Below are 17,585 nucleotides of genomic sequence, written 5' to 3'. Positions count from 1 at the left end.
ATTTTAATATTACTTCCATACATATGTATGTATGTATGTGTGTGTGTGTGTGCACATACATGTATGCAAATACACAAACAAATAAATTAAGGAAAATGGTATTTTCTCATGCTCTGCTGATAGAAGCCATCCCTTTAGCTACAAAGCTAATTAGAAATAAAAAGGCCAGCACAAATCCATTTTTTAAATATAAATGTGTTTTATTGCAGAGTAGTTATATTATTTACATGCTGTGATACATTACAACATAAATCTATCAAATAGTTTGTGTTGAATGCTGTTGGTTGCCAGATAATATTTTTAGAAGAACCACAGACTAGAGTGAACAGACGCACAGCTTCATTTATTCTACAACTTTGAGTAGCTAAAAAGTTCAGAGTCAAAAGGCAGTGTTTTCTCAGGCCTACCTGTCATTGTATGCATGCAAAACAGAGGAGCGCAGCAAACATAAAACCAATGGCTGTTAACTTTTTGTAAAGATCCATAATGCCACCAAAGCTGACAATGGGTAAAACACTTTTTTATATATTTTAAAGCAGGTACGTCTTGCATAAAATATACAGGTCTAAGAATATTGGTATAAATCTATGTCTTTATAAACCATGTCTTTGAAACAAAGGAGAGATGCAGCCTGCACATGCATTATGAAAAAAGACAATCTAGCAAATGGTTGTGAGCACAGCAAAATATTCCTTGTCTTCTACACAGATCTCCTAGAAAACATTGTGAACCTAGAATTGCATTTCTCTTGGCAGAAGAACATTGGTGGAGCTCTGGAAAAAGGGATAATCTAGCTAATAGATGCTGGTGGAGTAGAATCTATGGAACATAGGACATCGGTTAGGATACCTTGGGTTTGATGGGATACAGCAATGCTTCTACCAGATTCATAATGATGTACAATATCAGAAAGTCCAGTGGTATTTGGTTGTCCTTTGTTTTCTAAGGTGCTGAAGATTTTTTTTAGTATTAACAGCCGCATCACAAATGTTAGTAACTGTATGACCATAAAAAATAAGTAGCTCATTTGACAAAGATATTTCTGTTTCTATGAAGCTTACAGCAGTACACAACTCGAGTGAGAATATGGAACATTCATAAACATTTCATGTGATGCAAAAGCATTCAAGGTCTCAGAAAAGAAATAGGCCTGATAACCAGACATCATGAATGGTCATGTCTATATGTTAAACTGGACTGAGACACTTTCTCGGCTACCAATGAAATTTCATTTTGTGGGCTTTAAATACTAATATGCCAGAATTTCTAGGGTCACAAAATAAAATTTCCATTGTAATACACAATCTTAGTTTCAGACTAGTTCCCTATCTTCAGCTCCAATATTAGATCAATACTGTTGAACTTTGCCTTTCTGCAAAAGCTGCTCCCACTAAGAATATTTTATACTAACCCTGAATGATTGTTTGATGCCTTCCAAGTGTGTTGGGCTGCAATTCAACTCCATGCAAATGTCTGGAGACGTAGTCTAAGGTTTATGTTAGGAAATGGTAATGTAGGAAGATGTTTGTAATTCTCAACATGGCTTGACACAATGAGCACAATATTGTACTAGTCCCACCAATTTGACAATATCTGTGTAACTCTGGAAACAGCAAAGCTTGGAAAGGTTTTTTTTATTAGTATTATTACAGACCCACAAATCCCAGGTTAGAGGATTCTGCAAGTTGTAATGTAAAATTTAATTTTCCTAAGCTTTAGAGAAAAATTAGGAAATTACTACTTTACTTGCATTTCTGCAGATTTAGTTTACTGGTCTCCAAATCACTTAAGCTCTCTACTGAAGATGCAATTTTGTAAAATTAAAAGCAAATGGTTTTATACCTGGTACAGAGGAAGGGAGAAATACTAACCTATTTCTTTTTCTTCCTCACCATTATAATACAAAGGTTATGTTTCAGTTTTCCCAATCTGTTATTTACTCTTATGCTTTCTTAGGGAAGTTGATGTTTTGTATTTGTAATATCTTTATTTTTACTAATTTCTTAAATATTTGTTATATATTATATTATAATTATTTTTAATATATCAATATATATATATATATATACCCACGTACTCTGATTAAGAAAAATACAATTTACTCTCTTTTGTTTTAAAAGGCTTCTGGTAAGATAAAATATACACACTTTTAAAGGCAAGTTCCACTGTACCTTCACCGGCCACAATCTTCAGTCATACCTCAATATCTCCTGCTTGATCAAATATGCTCTGGTCCTTCAATAGCCATAGGCATTCAATGGTGTGTTATTCCATATATTTAACCCATCAAATAGGAAAATATATGCAGAGGGGAAAGGGGGAGGGGAATAATAGGTTGACAATAGATATTACTCACTGTAAACAAGGTAGAGCTTGAAAATGTTTTTCTCTGAACAACACCCTACAGAGTGTCCCAAACAGCCTGGCTAATACTAGTGGGTTTTAAAGTAACTTTTCCATGCTTTGATATCAACTAACCTGTATATGTGGATGCAGAATGTGGTGAATTGGATGTGCATTAGCATGCTAATATGGCCTAGTTGGCCCAAATGCTGATGTAGTTACAAAGGGCTGTGAGAATGGCTTGTGGATGTAGCAATGTTAAAGTCCTTTCTGAACAGAGCTCCACTACAACAAAGTTCAGAGTGGATCTGCAACTCCATGGGCTTCCCTGGGTTGGATCCAGACTTGGGCTGAGATGCTATTTAGTGTTGGCGAAGCATGAAGATTCAACCCGCAAATGAAGGACTTCATCAGAAGGTTAGGAGGAAATTGGGGGCAATTGGGGGAAATGTCTTACCCTGTTCCATTCTGTCTCTGCCATCTTCTGGATGGCCATCTATCCCATGTCCTTTCACTGTCTTCCCCCGTCTTTACTCCGCTTTACCCCATCTTTCTCTATCAGGAGTCGATTGACAGCTGATTCCTGACAGAGGTCTTTGGGCTCTTGGGAAGAGCACCACGCAGTCTCACAGGAAGTGTCATTACACTGTCTGATGGACTCCAGGGGACTCTTGAGGGGCTCTGTTTTCCAAGCACATGGAAATGTAGTCTGAAACCCATGGGATGAAATGGTTAGGCAGGAGATCTGAGAGACACACAACGATGAATGCTGTCAACTGGGTTATAATCCCAAGGAGCTCTCTCAGAAGACCATTTGGGCCAGTCAATAGCCATTGAGGATAAAGGTACAGAGCTGTACCTGGACACTGTCTGACAGCTGTTTCACAGCTTGGGGGAAGTGATCACACAATGATAGCTTGTTATACAATGTTGGTGAAAGGACTTATGTTTATATAACTCCTGATTTACACAAGTGTAAGTCACCAAGATTTGGCCATGCTTGGAATAGCCTCATGACTGATGTGTGTCCCAAATGATTTCAGCAAATCAGCACAGAAGTCTGGATCCAACTGTTAGTGTACAACAGCCCTGGTGACTACTAATAAACCAAACAAGCAAGCACTATTTCAGTGAGAGGGTAGTGACAAAGAAGACATGCTGCCATTTAGCTTTGTATGAATATCTACATATACACCCTGCAAATGAGGTTCATGTCTATTTCCAATTGCTCTTCTGAAGAATAATGGAAAACTTATTTTTGAAGGATGCAATTCCCAGTGGTCATGATGACTGGGGGGCACTGGGAGTTGTGATCTACGACAGTAACCTTCTCATATTCTGTTCTTAACCATGAACACTTTTTTGTGTTGCATGCTCTGGATTAGAAGCCATGATCAAAGATTTCCAAGATGGATCTTTTCCTCATGTACATGAGTCTCAAAGGCATTGATGCCTACACTGTGCAGTAGACCTACATAACCCTCACCACCTCTCTATTTTTTCCTTGCACTACCTCCACTCCATGAAACTGCCTTGCCTGCACTATGGGACAAAGGTGCTGATTAATGTAATGGCTAGCAGCATATAATGCTGAGTTCTGTAGTTAATCTATTTTAAATGCTGAAGCTGAGAATACTGTTTCTTCCATTCATTGCAGTAGACAGAACTGAACTGAGGGCATGTTCTTTTATGTAAACAAATAGATTTTTTGGTGACAACAATGGGAAACCTTTTGCTGTCAAGATTCTGTTGGATTCCAGAGCTGATCATCTCCAACATGGTACTGTTCAGGGATAATGGGAGCTGATATCCTGGAAGGCTGTTTTGACAAACTGACACATAATTCATTGTGGGCAATATATTTTGATGGACTGGCAATCACATTTTGGGGCAACGCTTGGATAGGTATTCACAATTTTTGGGTAAACTATGGCCACACAGCCTTTATCAATCATTCAAGGGAGGTAAAATGCATTGAGGGGGGGGACCCAAGCTGCCGTCAATTTGTGAACTAAGTTTTAACATTTAAGACAGCTTCTCTAATGTTTTGACTAAACTTGGAACAGATTCTCTATGGGGAAACCATCAACATACACTTATTCAGATCAGAACACATTTTCTACAAAAAACCCTTAAATCAGCCTCCAAATTATTTTCAGGATATTTCCAATTCGGGTGACTTCCACAGCTATACCTATTTAGTTTCAACATCAGAACTGCATCATTTGCATTAGATCAGTGGTTCCCAATCTTTGGTCTTCTAGGTGTTTTAGGCTTCAGCTCCCACAATTCCTAACAGCTGGTAAAATGGCTGGGAGTTCTGGGAGTTGAAGTCCAAAACAACCAGAGGACCAAAGGTTAGGAACCCCTGCATTAGATTATTCTGTGGCCTACTAAACAGTCACCTAACTCAGTGAGGATTAAATGACAAACAGTTGAGTTGCCCAGTGCATAGATACATAACTAAGTAATGTCTCTTGGTCTGATCCTACTCTCAACCAGTCTTAACAGCCATTTGGAGATCTATTTAACTTCCGGTTACTAAAGGTACAAGGAGATCACCCCCTTCCCATCAGTAAGCAAGGCTGTGACAAGGACTGCTTTTGGTTGTCACATCTATGCTGGCTGGTAGGAGAGGAGTGGAATCATCTTCCTTGCATTCTGATTGTCAACTGAATTGGACCTTCTTCAGCTGATCTGATGGCTAGCTTTTATGGTGTAGGGACTGATGGCTAGTTTAGAAAATTATTTGAATGGACTTCACCTCTGCCAACATTATCAGTAGCTATGCTGACTGCAGCATTCTGAAAACGGTAATAAATAAACTTCTGGTTGGCATGTGGTTTATAGAAAGTGTAGGTTTATAGAAAGTGTTTCCAGAAGGAATCCATCTATGGGTTCACATGAAGAAAGTGATGCCCTTCCTGCTCCAGTGGTGCATGGAGAGATGTAAGGTTGTATCTAAGGGTCTGCAAATAAATTAGGTGGCACATATAGTGCAGCTTTGATCTTTGGGAAATCCTCTGTCTTGAAGAGGGTAAGTCTTTGCATTCACATATTCCCTGCAAATACAGCTGGAACACCTTATTTTCTCATCTAAAATAAAGCAAACCTGGTTGTACTGTCCCAGAACTTCCTTCATACTGCTCAAGGAACTTCCTACCTGTAGTATGTAGTGAAACTGACAATGACAGGATCCTTCACCATTCAACCACCACCCACCCACCCATTATAAGGCAAAGCTGGAGCCCTGCTAGTAACAATATAGCAAAATGAATAGCTGGGCAACTATAGCATTGAAACTACGGGCATGTTTCCAGAATGTTGCCTGACAGACCTGGTGTTAAAGCAAGAATGACAATATCTAGGTCAAACACTGGCAACCATGATCAGCAAAGGGATGGGGTATGGCGGTAAGGTAGACTATAAGGTATTTATCAACATTAAAGGTGCTATAAAATGATTAATAATAAGGATTACAAAAACATTCAGCAGATTAAGGCTGCAATCCTTAATCTACAAATTTACTTAGAAGGAAGCTCCACTGAACTCAGCAGGGCTAGTTTCTGAGTAAACATGCATAGGATCTGGCTGTACAATTTCTCAGCAAGTGATGCATCAAAACGGAAATTCCCTGCCTTCATTTTCCTATCATTCACTTTCTTAATAGGTTTAGCTAAAGTCAGGGAGGTCGCCTCACTTTCTGAGCTATGAAGCTTAACAACGTGATAAACAAGGCCTCTCAAGTTCATTCCTCTTCCTAAAATGAATTCTGACAGCATTACCAAAATAAAAAAGCTACACACACTCACGAGAATATATTTTCTACCACTCAACATTTTTCTTCCTTTCTAGTGCACTCAGTGTAAAACTGAGCAACATCATGATGAGGAATTATTAAAGCAGTACCTCTGGAATGCTAAACATGTTTTCTGAGAAACAACGATTATGTTGTTCTCAGGCTTATTTTTGAACAGTGCCTGCTTTCTATAGAAATACTATCATGATTATCAGGAGTGCACCTCCCTATGGGGACAGCTTCTGCGAGTAACCATCATAAATGGACAAGTGCAAGCAAGAAACATACCTCGTATAAAAACCCTGAATCATACAGTATTAAATAATAATTGAACCTAACAGAGTAAAACAACAAACCCACAGCAGAAATCACAACAGGGTGAAAACAAACAATGTTTTCTTTAATGGCTTCATGAGCCTGTTTGAGCTTGCAATACACCCTAGAAATAAACAAAAGACTAGAGCTGCTTTTAAAAAAGGATTGCAACATTAGATATATATATTTTGCAGATTGCATAAATTTGTGGAACCACGTAATTATATCAAAGTTATTTGCAAACATTATAGAAACTGGAATGCTTTAATATGAGACAAAACAGTATGCACATTTATAAGAAAAACGAGAGCAATCATATAAAAATATAACTGGGGGGGGGGTGCAATTACGTCAGCAGTGCCATCAAGGATAGAGATGAAGAAAACTGAAAAGTCATCACTTTTGTTTCTGAAAGTTGCTCATTGGTACCTAAGCTATCCTAGGCATCTATTTGCTCAAAGTCTCACTGGTATTATGCATCTGATTCAAGGATTTTTAGAACAACTCCATTTGATTTTTTTATATATTTACTGAATTCATGCCCACTTGCAACCAACGTAGGGCCTCTAGTAATAATTACACTTAATTTCAGGTACTTTCAAGTATTCTACTTACCAAGCCCATACATTTTGCAAAAATAGTCAAATAAAAGTCTAAAGGCATATTTTCATCATCTGGAATGTAAACTCTTTAGGGACTAGGAGAAGGAGCTGTACTGGGCCTGGATTGCACTGATAACACTGTTGGCACTCAATGATAAGCAGACAAACAAAATACAACTGACTTTGCCTAGTTCCTATATGTTCAGCATGCTCATCGCTTGGTCAAGTGATGCTTCTTTGGAACTTGCAGATCCTTCTGACCTTTTCCCTTCTTTTCTGCTGTCACTTCTCTTTTGACAGTCTAAGTCCTCTTATTTATGATTTGTGGCTGTTTTATTTGAGCTTAAACTGGTTGCATTGGATAAAGCTATACTTGTTTCCACTACTGGTAACTCTGGTGCTTCATACTCCCAGGGGCAGATGTCTACCCGAGATGTTAAAGGTTTCTGTGAGTTACTAGTTGTTGGCCTACTTGAATCAGAGGGAAGCGTTTTCCCCGCTGGAGAAGAGGATGTACTTTTGGTCTGATCACTCAGTTTATTGAGAAAACCTTTCTCTGTAGTTTGTGCGGTGGTCTTTTGGATCTGTTCCTTGGGATCTTCACCGTAAACATCTGTGACATAATGTTTATTAAGATTTTCACTTTTGAGCAGAGGAGTTTCCTGTTGAGACTTGGGGCTCAGTTTTTTCTGCTCTTCCACCAATTCTTGGCTTTCCCAAGGGCAAACTTCACATCTCTCTGTGCTCTTTTGATTGGGTAGCTGAGGACCTTCAGAAGCTTTGCCCTTCACCTGAAGTTTCTCGGATTCAGCGGAAACAATGGAGACATGCTTTTTAGAATCAGACGTTCCAGCCCCTGGACTTTGGTCATAGATCTCCCAAGGGCAAACCTCTCCTATATCAACACTGTTCTTCTGCTGTGACTTACCTGCTCCTGCATCAGGATTTCCAGAGGTCTGGTTGGACCTCTGTTGCTTCATTATCCCTGATTTATGAGGCTTCCTTGATTCTTCTGTGTGGGCAGAGTTTTTCCGATGGGAATCTTTAGAGTCATTTTTCTCTGAGCCCGAATGCTTTTTGCTCATCTCTTTGCCCTTTTGTTGAGACTTGTGGGATTTACTGCTTTCTTCATTCTGCACTTTCCCTGCTAACCCCAGTGTTTTCTCTTTGGCACTAGCAATAACACTAAGCGATTTCTGTAACACAGACGTTCTCGGGTGGAGGGGTTTCTTATCTGCACTTAAATTGTGGGCACTCACTGATTTACACACTAAAGGGACATTTTCAGTGGACACAGCTTCATTTTTTTCTTCTGCTTTTTTGGTAAGTTTTTTCCCTGTAGGAGAATCCAGCAGGGAGTTCTCCGTAGCTGTTATGACTTCCACACTTTCTGTAGTTAAGGTCTTTGACTCTTCCGTTGGGTCTCGGACGTGGTCATAAGTGCTGTGAGACTTTTTCAATGAGAAGACTCTGTTTCTCAGTGATTCCTCCTTTGGCTTGATGTGCCCACTTGAATCTGGTGGGTTCTTCTTTGTTGTGGCAGGATTCTTTGAAACCCCGTGCTCCATAAGGTCCTTTTCTTCCCTCGAGCACTGCCTGGTGACTGTCTCTGGGATTTCAGTAATTCTTCGCATAATTGAACGGCCCAAGCCCTTTTTGGAGCACCTCTTTTTCTGGAGGTGTGGATTGTTGGTGATCATCTTTTTCCTTTTATAGATCTCCAACTGAGCATACAGCTTTTTCAGTTCATCCTGCAGAGGAAAGAACAAAACGATTAAGAACTATACGGATTCAATCAAATCCAGAGTGGGACATTTGGAGATAGGCTGAATCCCACTATAGAATTCTAGAACTTGCATAATAAAAAGGGAAATTTTCCAAGTCTTGGGTTTGGGCAGTGAGACAACTAAATTCAAATCCTCTCCCAGGGATGAAGGACATTTTGACTGAATCAGAATAACACAAGATGGTCTTGGTTCTTTCTCCTGAATGCTTTATTTTTTCAACCAGGCCCTTTCACATACAGGCAGTCCTTTATTTCCATTGATTTTGTATCCACAGATTCAATCATCCATGGCTTGAAAATATTCCAAAGAAAAAGAATCCAAAAAAGAAGAACTTGATTCTGAATTTTACAAAAGGGTCATAATTTTATTATGCCACTGTATATAATGGACATGAGCATCTATGGATTTTGGTAACCATGGGGAGGGAGGGTGTCTTGAAATCAAACCTCAGTGGATACTAAGGGCTATCTGTTCACATAATGATTCCACTTTAGCTGTCATTGTAAGATCCTATGGTGAGCTGGGATTTATGATCTGGTGAGGGTCAAAACTACATCATGTTTCATATAGATTGACATAATGTCATTACAATGACCTACAGCCACTCTTCAAAACTATTTACTTTTTGTACTAAGATTTTCATTTCATGCACATTTTGGAAGGGGAATGAGGTTGGAGAGTTTCTGAAAGATTTTAGACTTTTTTATTTTTGCATTTTTCTATACAATGTCCAAAATTGAAAATGTGATAACCATTGCTTTTTTGCATTGATGATGAAAAGTCCTTGCATAAGATAGACTGTTTGTCTTTTTGTGATCTGTCCATCTGTATTTGTGCTGTATTGTGCATCTTAGCTTCACAAAACAAAAAGGTACTATTTTAGGACAAAAATGAAAAAAAAACCCATTGGTCTCTTCTCATGATGGATATGAGTTCTTTCCCTTTTAAGGGCCTTGTTGGTGTTATTGATGATGTTTCTGTATGCCTTCAAATAATTTCTTATTTAGGCTGACCCTAATATGAACCTATCACAATGTTTTCCTTGGAAAGATTTGTTCAGAGGTGGGTTGCCATTGCCTTCCTCTGAGGCTGGGGATGGATGACTTACCCAAGTCTAATGGGTTACCATGGATAAATGGGGATTTGAACCCTCATGTCCCAGAGTCCAAATCCAGCACTTAAACCACTAAAACACACTTTTGATTAGTTTTCTCAACTAAAATCTCAACAACTACCAGTTTTTTCATGTCCCTGCTTTCATAGAACTGTTTTTATTATACTTTTTACAAACTTTCATTAGGATTAAAGCTAGCTACTATGAAAACTGAATTCATCAAAATAGACTAATTTGTTAATTTAGTAAAAATTGAGATGTACTGTCTATTTAAAAAGAAAGGTACTTTTGAAGGTCAACACATACCCTAATATCTTCTGGGTCCAAACTATGCTCACTCCAAGCTGAATTGATACTGCTGTTCAGATAGGATCCAGACCTTCCCATGTCAAGCTCATCTTCATATGCTTCAGTAGCTATATCATCTCTTGGATTATTGCTTGAATGGGAAAACTGGAAAAGAAATGAGAAATTATATTTCAACGTAAACAATTTGGTCAATGTAATAAACAACATGAAAAAGACTGACATTTTCTTTTTGACATCCTGGAACACAAAAACGCTTACTTGGTAGGCTAACGCAAGGACATAGTTAGGGAAAGAGGCATGGGACAAACTCAATTACATGAATTAAATCAGTTTAGCTAAGTGCTCAGATTTAATGTTTGAGTTTTATAAAGGTCTGTCTTTCACACTTTTATTTGCATAAAACTAAGGTGAAAACATACAGACATTATTCTGTCCTATCACTCAATAAGAAGGAAGCTACTCCAAATGGGGAGAGGTTGGCACTTTCTTCCAATTTTAATAAAATGTAATGTGATAGTATTAAAGAAACCAATAAATCATAAATTAATAGCACTTTGCTAGCAAATTAATTGCAGTGTAATAGCTTTAATAGGAACATCAACTTGGGCTCATAGAAGTTAAGAATTGTAACCTGAAAAATATTCAGCAGACTGGCCTAGTTTTATGTAGGGTTTTAATTTGAAATATTCCCTAAGTCCACTACCACAATTTTATGTCTATTTAACCGAGACTACAGCTTGCGTGTATGATAAATCATGGAATGTGGAGAGATTTCTATTATTTCATGCCTGTGTCTACAAAGTCCACTCTCAACAGGCCCATTCTTAGCACATAAATTGCTTGAAAACTGGTGATTCAACCATACACCAAGGGCTAAATCTATCAGTCCTACCTAAAGTTAGAGGAAATTAATAAGAGTCATAGAATCATACAGAACAGTGGTCCCCAACCTTTGGGCCTCCAGTTGTTTTGGACTTCAGCTCCTACAATTCCTAACAGCTGGTAAACTGGCTGGGATTTCTGGGAGTTAAAGTCCAAAACATCTGGAGGCCCAAAGGTTGGGAACCATTAATATAGAATCATAGAATGTTAGAGTTGGACAGGATCACAAAGTCCATCAAGTTCAATCCCCTGCCATGCAGGAATATACTAATTGAACACTCCTGAAATATGTCTTTTTAACATCATCCAAGATTATCTATTTCATGGTTGAACATCTTATTACAGTAATAAAGATTTCTCCTAGTCATTATGGAGAATCTCTTTTCTTGTTATTTGAATCTGTTGGTTTGTGTTCTAATCTCTGGAGCAGCAGCCAACACTGCATCCATCTTTTACCTGGCAGTTGTCAGTCAACTAATTAAAATCGAGTTGGTTTCAATGAGTTTATTCTAAGTGGGGCTAACACTAGATTTAGTCCAAAGTTCATAAATTAGCTGCCTTATGAAGTGTCTATTCTAGGATCCTTACAGATTAGAGTTTTGTCATGGTAGTGAATCAAGAATTATCCTGCCCATTTCTCTGCCCATTTTTCTGAGTTTGTATATTAGCCTAAGCATTTCTTAAAACATCAGATTTCTCTCAGGTGGTTACCTTATTCAACAAGGACAATTGCTTCAAGTTATATTAATAATGTAAAGAGCCAAAGTCCATAATAAGTGGGCGATATCAGCAGAATGCCTTAATATAAACTCTATGGGTTTCAGATTAGATTAGAGCAGCAGAATTGCAGGGGTTCTCTTTATTTTTCTCCTTACGGATCTCAGAGTAATTGGGGTGGGTAATTTAGATTGTGTGAACAGCATAGAGATCCTCAAGGCAGTTGTCCCTATCTTATTTGGAACTCTATGCAAAAAAAAATGAAAAAAAAAACAAAACACTGGTTCCAGTCACTGTTCTCCATATAACATGCAGTTGTCCTGAAAGACTTGGCAAGAAAAATGATGGAGAAAGAATACCTTCGGGACCAGAAGTAACCCAACGGTGACTGTCACAGTCAAGTGTGTGTGTGCAAAGAACAGCATCAGCATCCAATCAGACTGAAGTCTTGAGGCAAGACTAAACCTGAAAATAGAATTCACACAAGGTTGGCAAATATATCTTTCTCCTCTCTCTTCCCCCGCAATGAATGTCAGGTTCTTAACATTCTTGACAACATTTCTAAAGAACCCTCTCCCAAATTAAATATGTTAGTCTTATATTACTCTATTAAATACTACAATATTGTTCAGCTCTCCCTGAGCACACAGACTCACCCACACACTTTCTCCTCAGGCACACGTGAGAGAACTAATGTGAGCACAGAGTTTGCAAATGTGGGCTGAGTATGCAGAACCACCTTGGCATTCAATTCCCAATACAGTGGAAACATGCCATGTTTGATATGAGATGTGTGATGCCTTGACCAAGTTCCTTTTCTCCTGCAGTTCCCAGAATCTACCTATTGAATGTGGAGTTATGGAGCACCAAGAGTTAGGGACGAGCTAATATGGCTCCTGGATATAAAACTGTCTGGTCTCAGTTGGCTGTATCTCTATTTCTGGTTGTAGTCAAGACTGATATTCTCTGCTTCCATTGCCCAATGACTAAGAGTCATAGAAATCCACTTTTTCCATGGTATTTCCCACTGGCAACTTAAACCCCGGTCTCTCAGAGTCCTAGTCCAACACTCAAACCACCACGCCATTCTGGCTCGCAGGCTCACCATACGAAAGCCCTAATTTAATAGGTAGAAAACACATATTGCTCAAGAATCTTGTTAAAGAACTTATTACTTTGCAGAAGGAACTCTTCACCAGAGGGCATTCCAATATGCATTTTATAGCAATTAAACTTTTTAACTTGCACCGTGGGAAGAAACTTGAAAGCAGACTGTTCAGACGTGAGGGTCAGCCCAGGTCACTTGCCTAATTGTGTGGAATACAGCAGATATAATGAGCTCAATGTGAACTGCAACAGCCATATAACGTGGCTCGTGAAACGCCGAGGGTACTGTCCGCACTGCATAGCAGAGATAAACACCCCACAAGAGGAATAAAAATTCAGCTGGAAGAGAAACAGAAAGAAAGAAAGGCTGCTTTTAGCATTTTTGGAGTAGAAATGAGAAGAGAAATCTGGAAAGAATCCAACTCCCCTTTTCTATGCATGTATGTGAAAGCATCGAACAAGCATACAATTGAAGCTTCCAGGGGAGGAAGAGACCTCTTCTAACATCACACTTTGTTCTCATGTTGGTTCTAGGCGAGAGAATTGGCTTTCCTATAAGGCCAGTTGGGAGCCCCCGGTGGCACAGTGGGTTAAACTGCTCAGCTGCTGAACTTGCTGACTGAAAGGTCGATGGTTCGAATCCAGGGAGCAGGATGAGCTCTGCTGTTAGCCCCAGCTTCTGCCAACCTGGCAGTTTGAAAACATGCAAATGTGAGTAGATCAATGGGTACCGCTCCGGTGGGAAAGTAACAGCACTCTATGTAGTCATGCTGGCTAGATGACCTTGGAGGTGTCTACGGACAACGCCGGCTCTTCAGCTTAGAAATGGAGATGAGCACTAACCCCCAGAGTCAGACACAATTAGACATAATGTCAAGGGGAAACCTTTACCTATAAGGCCAATGAAAGTATTTTATATTTCCATGTGTGCCATGGAGGAAGAGCAACATGGAAATCAAGTGGGCTGGCTAAAGGACAGTGATCCATGCTGTTTTGCCAGATTGCTTGCTTGTCTAGATGGGACTCCATGAACTGGTTCAGCCTCTTTGCGCACATCCGCAGTTAACCATGAAATAGATTGTAGCTTCCCCATTCCCCTTTAGGTGTGGGATGTGCTCTGTCCCACAATGTTGTTTGTGCTGCATGTGTTCTCTGGAGCTCTACATCACCTGTGTAAAATCAGAAGTAGGTCTATGTGGGACTAGCTCACAAGTTGACAACACACTTAATTGAATGTATTAATAGGGCCACAGTGAAATTTGGTATCCCCCATACAATTCATCTTCCATTTCTGCTGCAGTTTGAACTCAATGTTAAGTGTACATTCCTTAACATTAACCCACTTTCCCTCCACAACAGGCTCTCCTCAAAGATATGTGCCTCAAATTATGCCTGTATTCGCCTTTCAATGACCAACCATAAGACAAAGCAGGCTAAATGAAATACATGAAGGTAAAAAAATGTGTGCTGAGATAAACAAATATCTTGTATCAGTTGGGGATCACCACTGCAAAAAGTGTGCTAAGTATACTATTTAGCTTGCCCCGTGTTCACCTCAAATACTTTTTCATCTGGCATTTTAAAAACACATAGACCACCCTTCATACCCATTTTCAAGTATGGGGAGCAAGACCTAATATATATTTTATGGATCTACCAGGGACCTTAAGATCTCTAAGATATCCAAATGCCCTCAATCATCTGAATCTTGTTATATTATTTCAGTCTACTAAAAAAATCAGCAGGTCTAGTCAATAATACATTTATATTTCTATATATTTCTACTTATATTATATACAGGAAGTCCCCATGTACAAACAAGATAGTTGGCGCAGCAAGTTAAACCACTGTGCTGCTGAACTTGCTGACTGAAAGGTTGGCGGTTCAAATCTGGGGAGCGGAGTGAGCTCCCACTGGTAGCCCCAGCTTCTGCCAACCTAGTAGTTTGAAAACATGCAAATGTGAGTAGATCAATAGGTACTGCCTCTAGTGGAAAGGTAACCGCACTCCATGCAGTCATGCTGGCCACATGACCGTGGAGGTGTCTACTGACAATGCTCTTCAGCTTAAAAATGGAGATGAGCACCAGCCCTCAGAGTTGGACACGACTAGACTTAATGTCAGGGGAAAACCTTTACCTTTACTATAGCTAGCTTTGGATAGCATACGGAAGGGTTAACACCACTGTAGTATTTATTTTGCTGTCTGTGTCCCTGTTCAGAAGATTTCACCTCACTTTCTGTCCCTGTGATAATTGAATTTTGAAAATTTTGGCTTTTTGTGAAAACAAGGATTGGCGATAAAGACTAAGTAGAGACACAATTTCTCCATGAAAATTCTTTCAGGAGTGAATTTCCCTTCTGAGGAGTAGATTTCTCTCATTTTCTGTTGTCTAACCCCCATTCTTTACTATGAGTAATTTGTAAACGTGATATTTGTAACTCGGGACTGCCAGTATATTTTTTATTTTATGTATTATTTAATTTATGCTCTGCCTTTCTCCAGAATAGGACAAAAAGCACTTAGATGGACAAGAAAAACAAAAACAGCTTTGCTTTATTACTGGAATTCAGAGAAGGCAAGATGCTTTCTTATGAAATTCAGAGAAGGCAATATATGTCTGTGTGGGTGACCACAGAACTAGCCATACATTGGTATTTGACACTGTGTCACACACATAATAACAAGAAAGAAACATAACTAGGAAAGATCTTCAGGGCTGCAAGCTAACAGGTTTATTGCAGGATGAGGTTTCATAAGGCAAAAGGCAATTTTATTGCAGCCACTTCATAGGTGAGCAATGATATTATTCTTAAGGGGAAAATAAGTACGGGGTTTTTATAGTTCTGTTTACCAATTTGTCAGCATGAAAGCAAAGTTCCTCCTGCATTGGCCATATCATAGTGCTCTTAGGTGATCACGCTGGTGACCTAAATATTCAGCATTTTGGAAGGAACAAGGCTGTTGGCAATAGGCACTCCTTTAAGTCTGAAAGCTTCAGGCTGAAAATCCTTTAAGCTGTCATCCAAACATACTTACAGTCTGATCCTTGGAATTATTGGCCCAGCAAAGAGATGTGTAGCAGAAGGATGGCTTGCCAGCACGTCACCACAGCATGTGCCTTTTGTATTGCTGAGAGTGACCCCAGCCAACCTAGGAAATGCAGCCGGAACATCAATGGCAGATGATGCCTGCCATGGTCAATGGGGCGATGAATCCATTCCCGGAGATAGTCAAAACTTTAAAGGAGCTATCCCAGGGTTGTTGCTGCTGCTGCTGTTGTTGATGTGTACTCTAAGGTCAACTGTAATTTATGGCAAACCCTGTCATATAGTTCTCATGGCAAGATTTATTCAGAGAAGGTTTACCACTGCCTTCCCCAAAGCTAAGCGGATGCAAGTTTCCCAAAGTCACTATCTCAAGTTATAACTATGTGCAGTTTCAGACCTTTCCAAGGGGTTTTTTTTAGTGCTCATCACTGTCACATATTTATTGCTATAGCATAAGCTGTATTGATGGCAAATGATGAAGCAGATGATACAGTGCTGATGAGGTCCAGCTGTCCTTCACAATCAATGGTAATACTGGACACCCAAACTAATCCTACACTCATCCTATCCCTCAGCTAGTGATCAGATTTCCCACTGCTAGATACGTGGGGACCTCTTGGGCTGGTGTGCAGCCTTCCAAGGCAAAGACAGTGGAAACAGTCTCCCAAGAGTTGTATGGTCCAAAAGAATGCTGGCTCTTTCCTGCCTAATGTATCTTTGTTTACATTAGGATGGAATAAGATAAAAGGATACTTTCTCACTCTTCCAGATTTACAAATTGCAATGTAGGAGCCTGTAATGGATCTGCTACATCTCCCATAATTTCTCTAAGATATTGAGCTCACTGCTTCACGTTCCACCAATATGCAAAACAAGATCTAATAGTGAAAAAAAAATGTTTGCCTATCATGACTCACAAGAGAATTATGACCTGTTTTAACAGCAACTGAACGCAAAGGAAAATTAGGAAACAATTGCAATGCCATCTGAATTTGCTTCTCTACTTCCTCTTTTTCTCTCTTTTCCTTTCACTCCTTCTCTCATATAGTTCTCATGGCAAGATTTATTCAGAGAAGATTTGCCACTGCCTTCCCCAAGGATAAGAGGATGCAAGTTTCCCAAGTTTCCCCTTCTCCGTGCCTTTATTCATCTCTTCCATGGCAGATGTCCATACTCCTTTGTGACGCCTACAGCATACTCTGGGAACAGAGACTACAGGGCAAACATGCACTAGAGATTGCCAAACAGAAATTTCATCATCCATCTCCCATATCTACCACCCAATTCCCACTTTCTTTATACAAAGGAGGGCCAAATGCCAACATCTGCTCCTTCGTCTAAGGAATTGTCTTAGGTAGGACTGTTAACATAAGAAAAATTCAAATCTGTGGTTGCAAGAATACTTGCTTTCAAGAATTTTTGATTTACAAATTGTGCTTAAGAAGGAAACCCATCTGTCATGATTTAGTCATACACCACAAACATAGAACTTCCTTCACAACAGGAAGAAGAGCCTTCTGAGAGTCTTCTATGCCTCCAGAGACCCTCACTACCTGTTGG

General features: G+C 39.4%; 1 protein-coding gene and 1 long non-coding RNA gene across 9 annotated transcripts in view; one reads left to right on the top strand and one right to left on the bottom strand.

The window, feature by feature from the left end:
- The window catches only part of LOC103279101 (uncharacterized), an 82,129-nt gene that overhangs the window by 31,680 nt on the left and 32,864 nt on the right, over positions 1 to 17,585 (top strand). The gene's annotated exons all lie outside the window — the stretch shown is intronic.
- Positions 180 to 17,585, bottom strand: part of gpr158 (G protein-coupled receptor 158) — a 134,433-nt gene continuing 117,027 nt past the window's right edge. For both annotated transcript variants that reach the window (XM_062958234.1, XM_003222060.4), the window contains 4 exons: positions 13,176 to 13,314; positions 12,228 to 12,333; positions 10,267 to 10,413; positions 180 to 8,810 (listed from right to left, as the gene is read on the bottom strand). In XM_062958234.1, coding sequence (XP_062814304.1) covers positions 7,371 to 8,810; positions 10,267 to 10,413; positions 12,228 to 12,333; positions 13,176 to 13,314 — 1,832 coding nt within the window. In that variant the 3' untranslated portion in view covers positions 180 to 7,370. The remainder of the gene's footprint in view (positions 8,811 to 10,266; positions 10,414 to 12,227; positions 12,334 to 13,175; positions 13,315 to 17,585) is intronic.

The sequence above is a fragment of the Anolis carolinensis genome, chromosome 6 (genome assembly GCF_035594765.1).
Source record: "Anolis carolinensis isolate JA03-04 chromosome 6, rAnoCar3.1.pri, whole genome shotgun sequence".
NCBI lineage: Eukaryota > Metazoa > Chordata > Lepidosauria > Squamata > Dactyloidae > Anolis > Anolis carolinensis.
The sequence above is the reverse complement of the archived record's forward strand: the minus strand, read 5'-3'. Positions and strand labels throughout refer to the sequence as shown.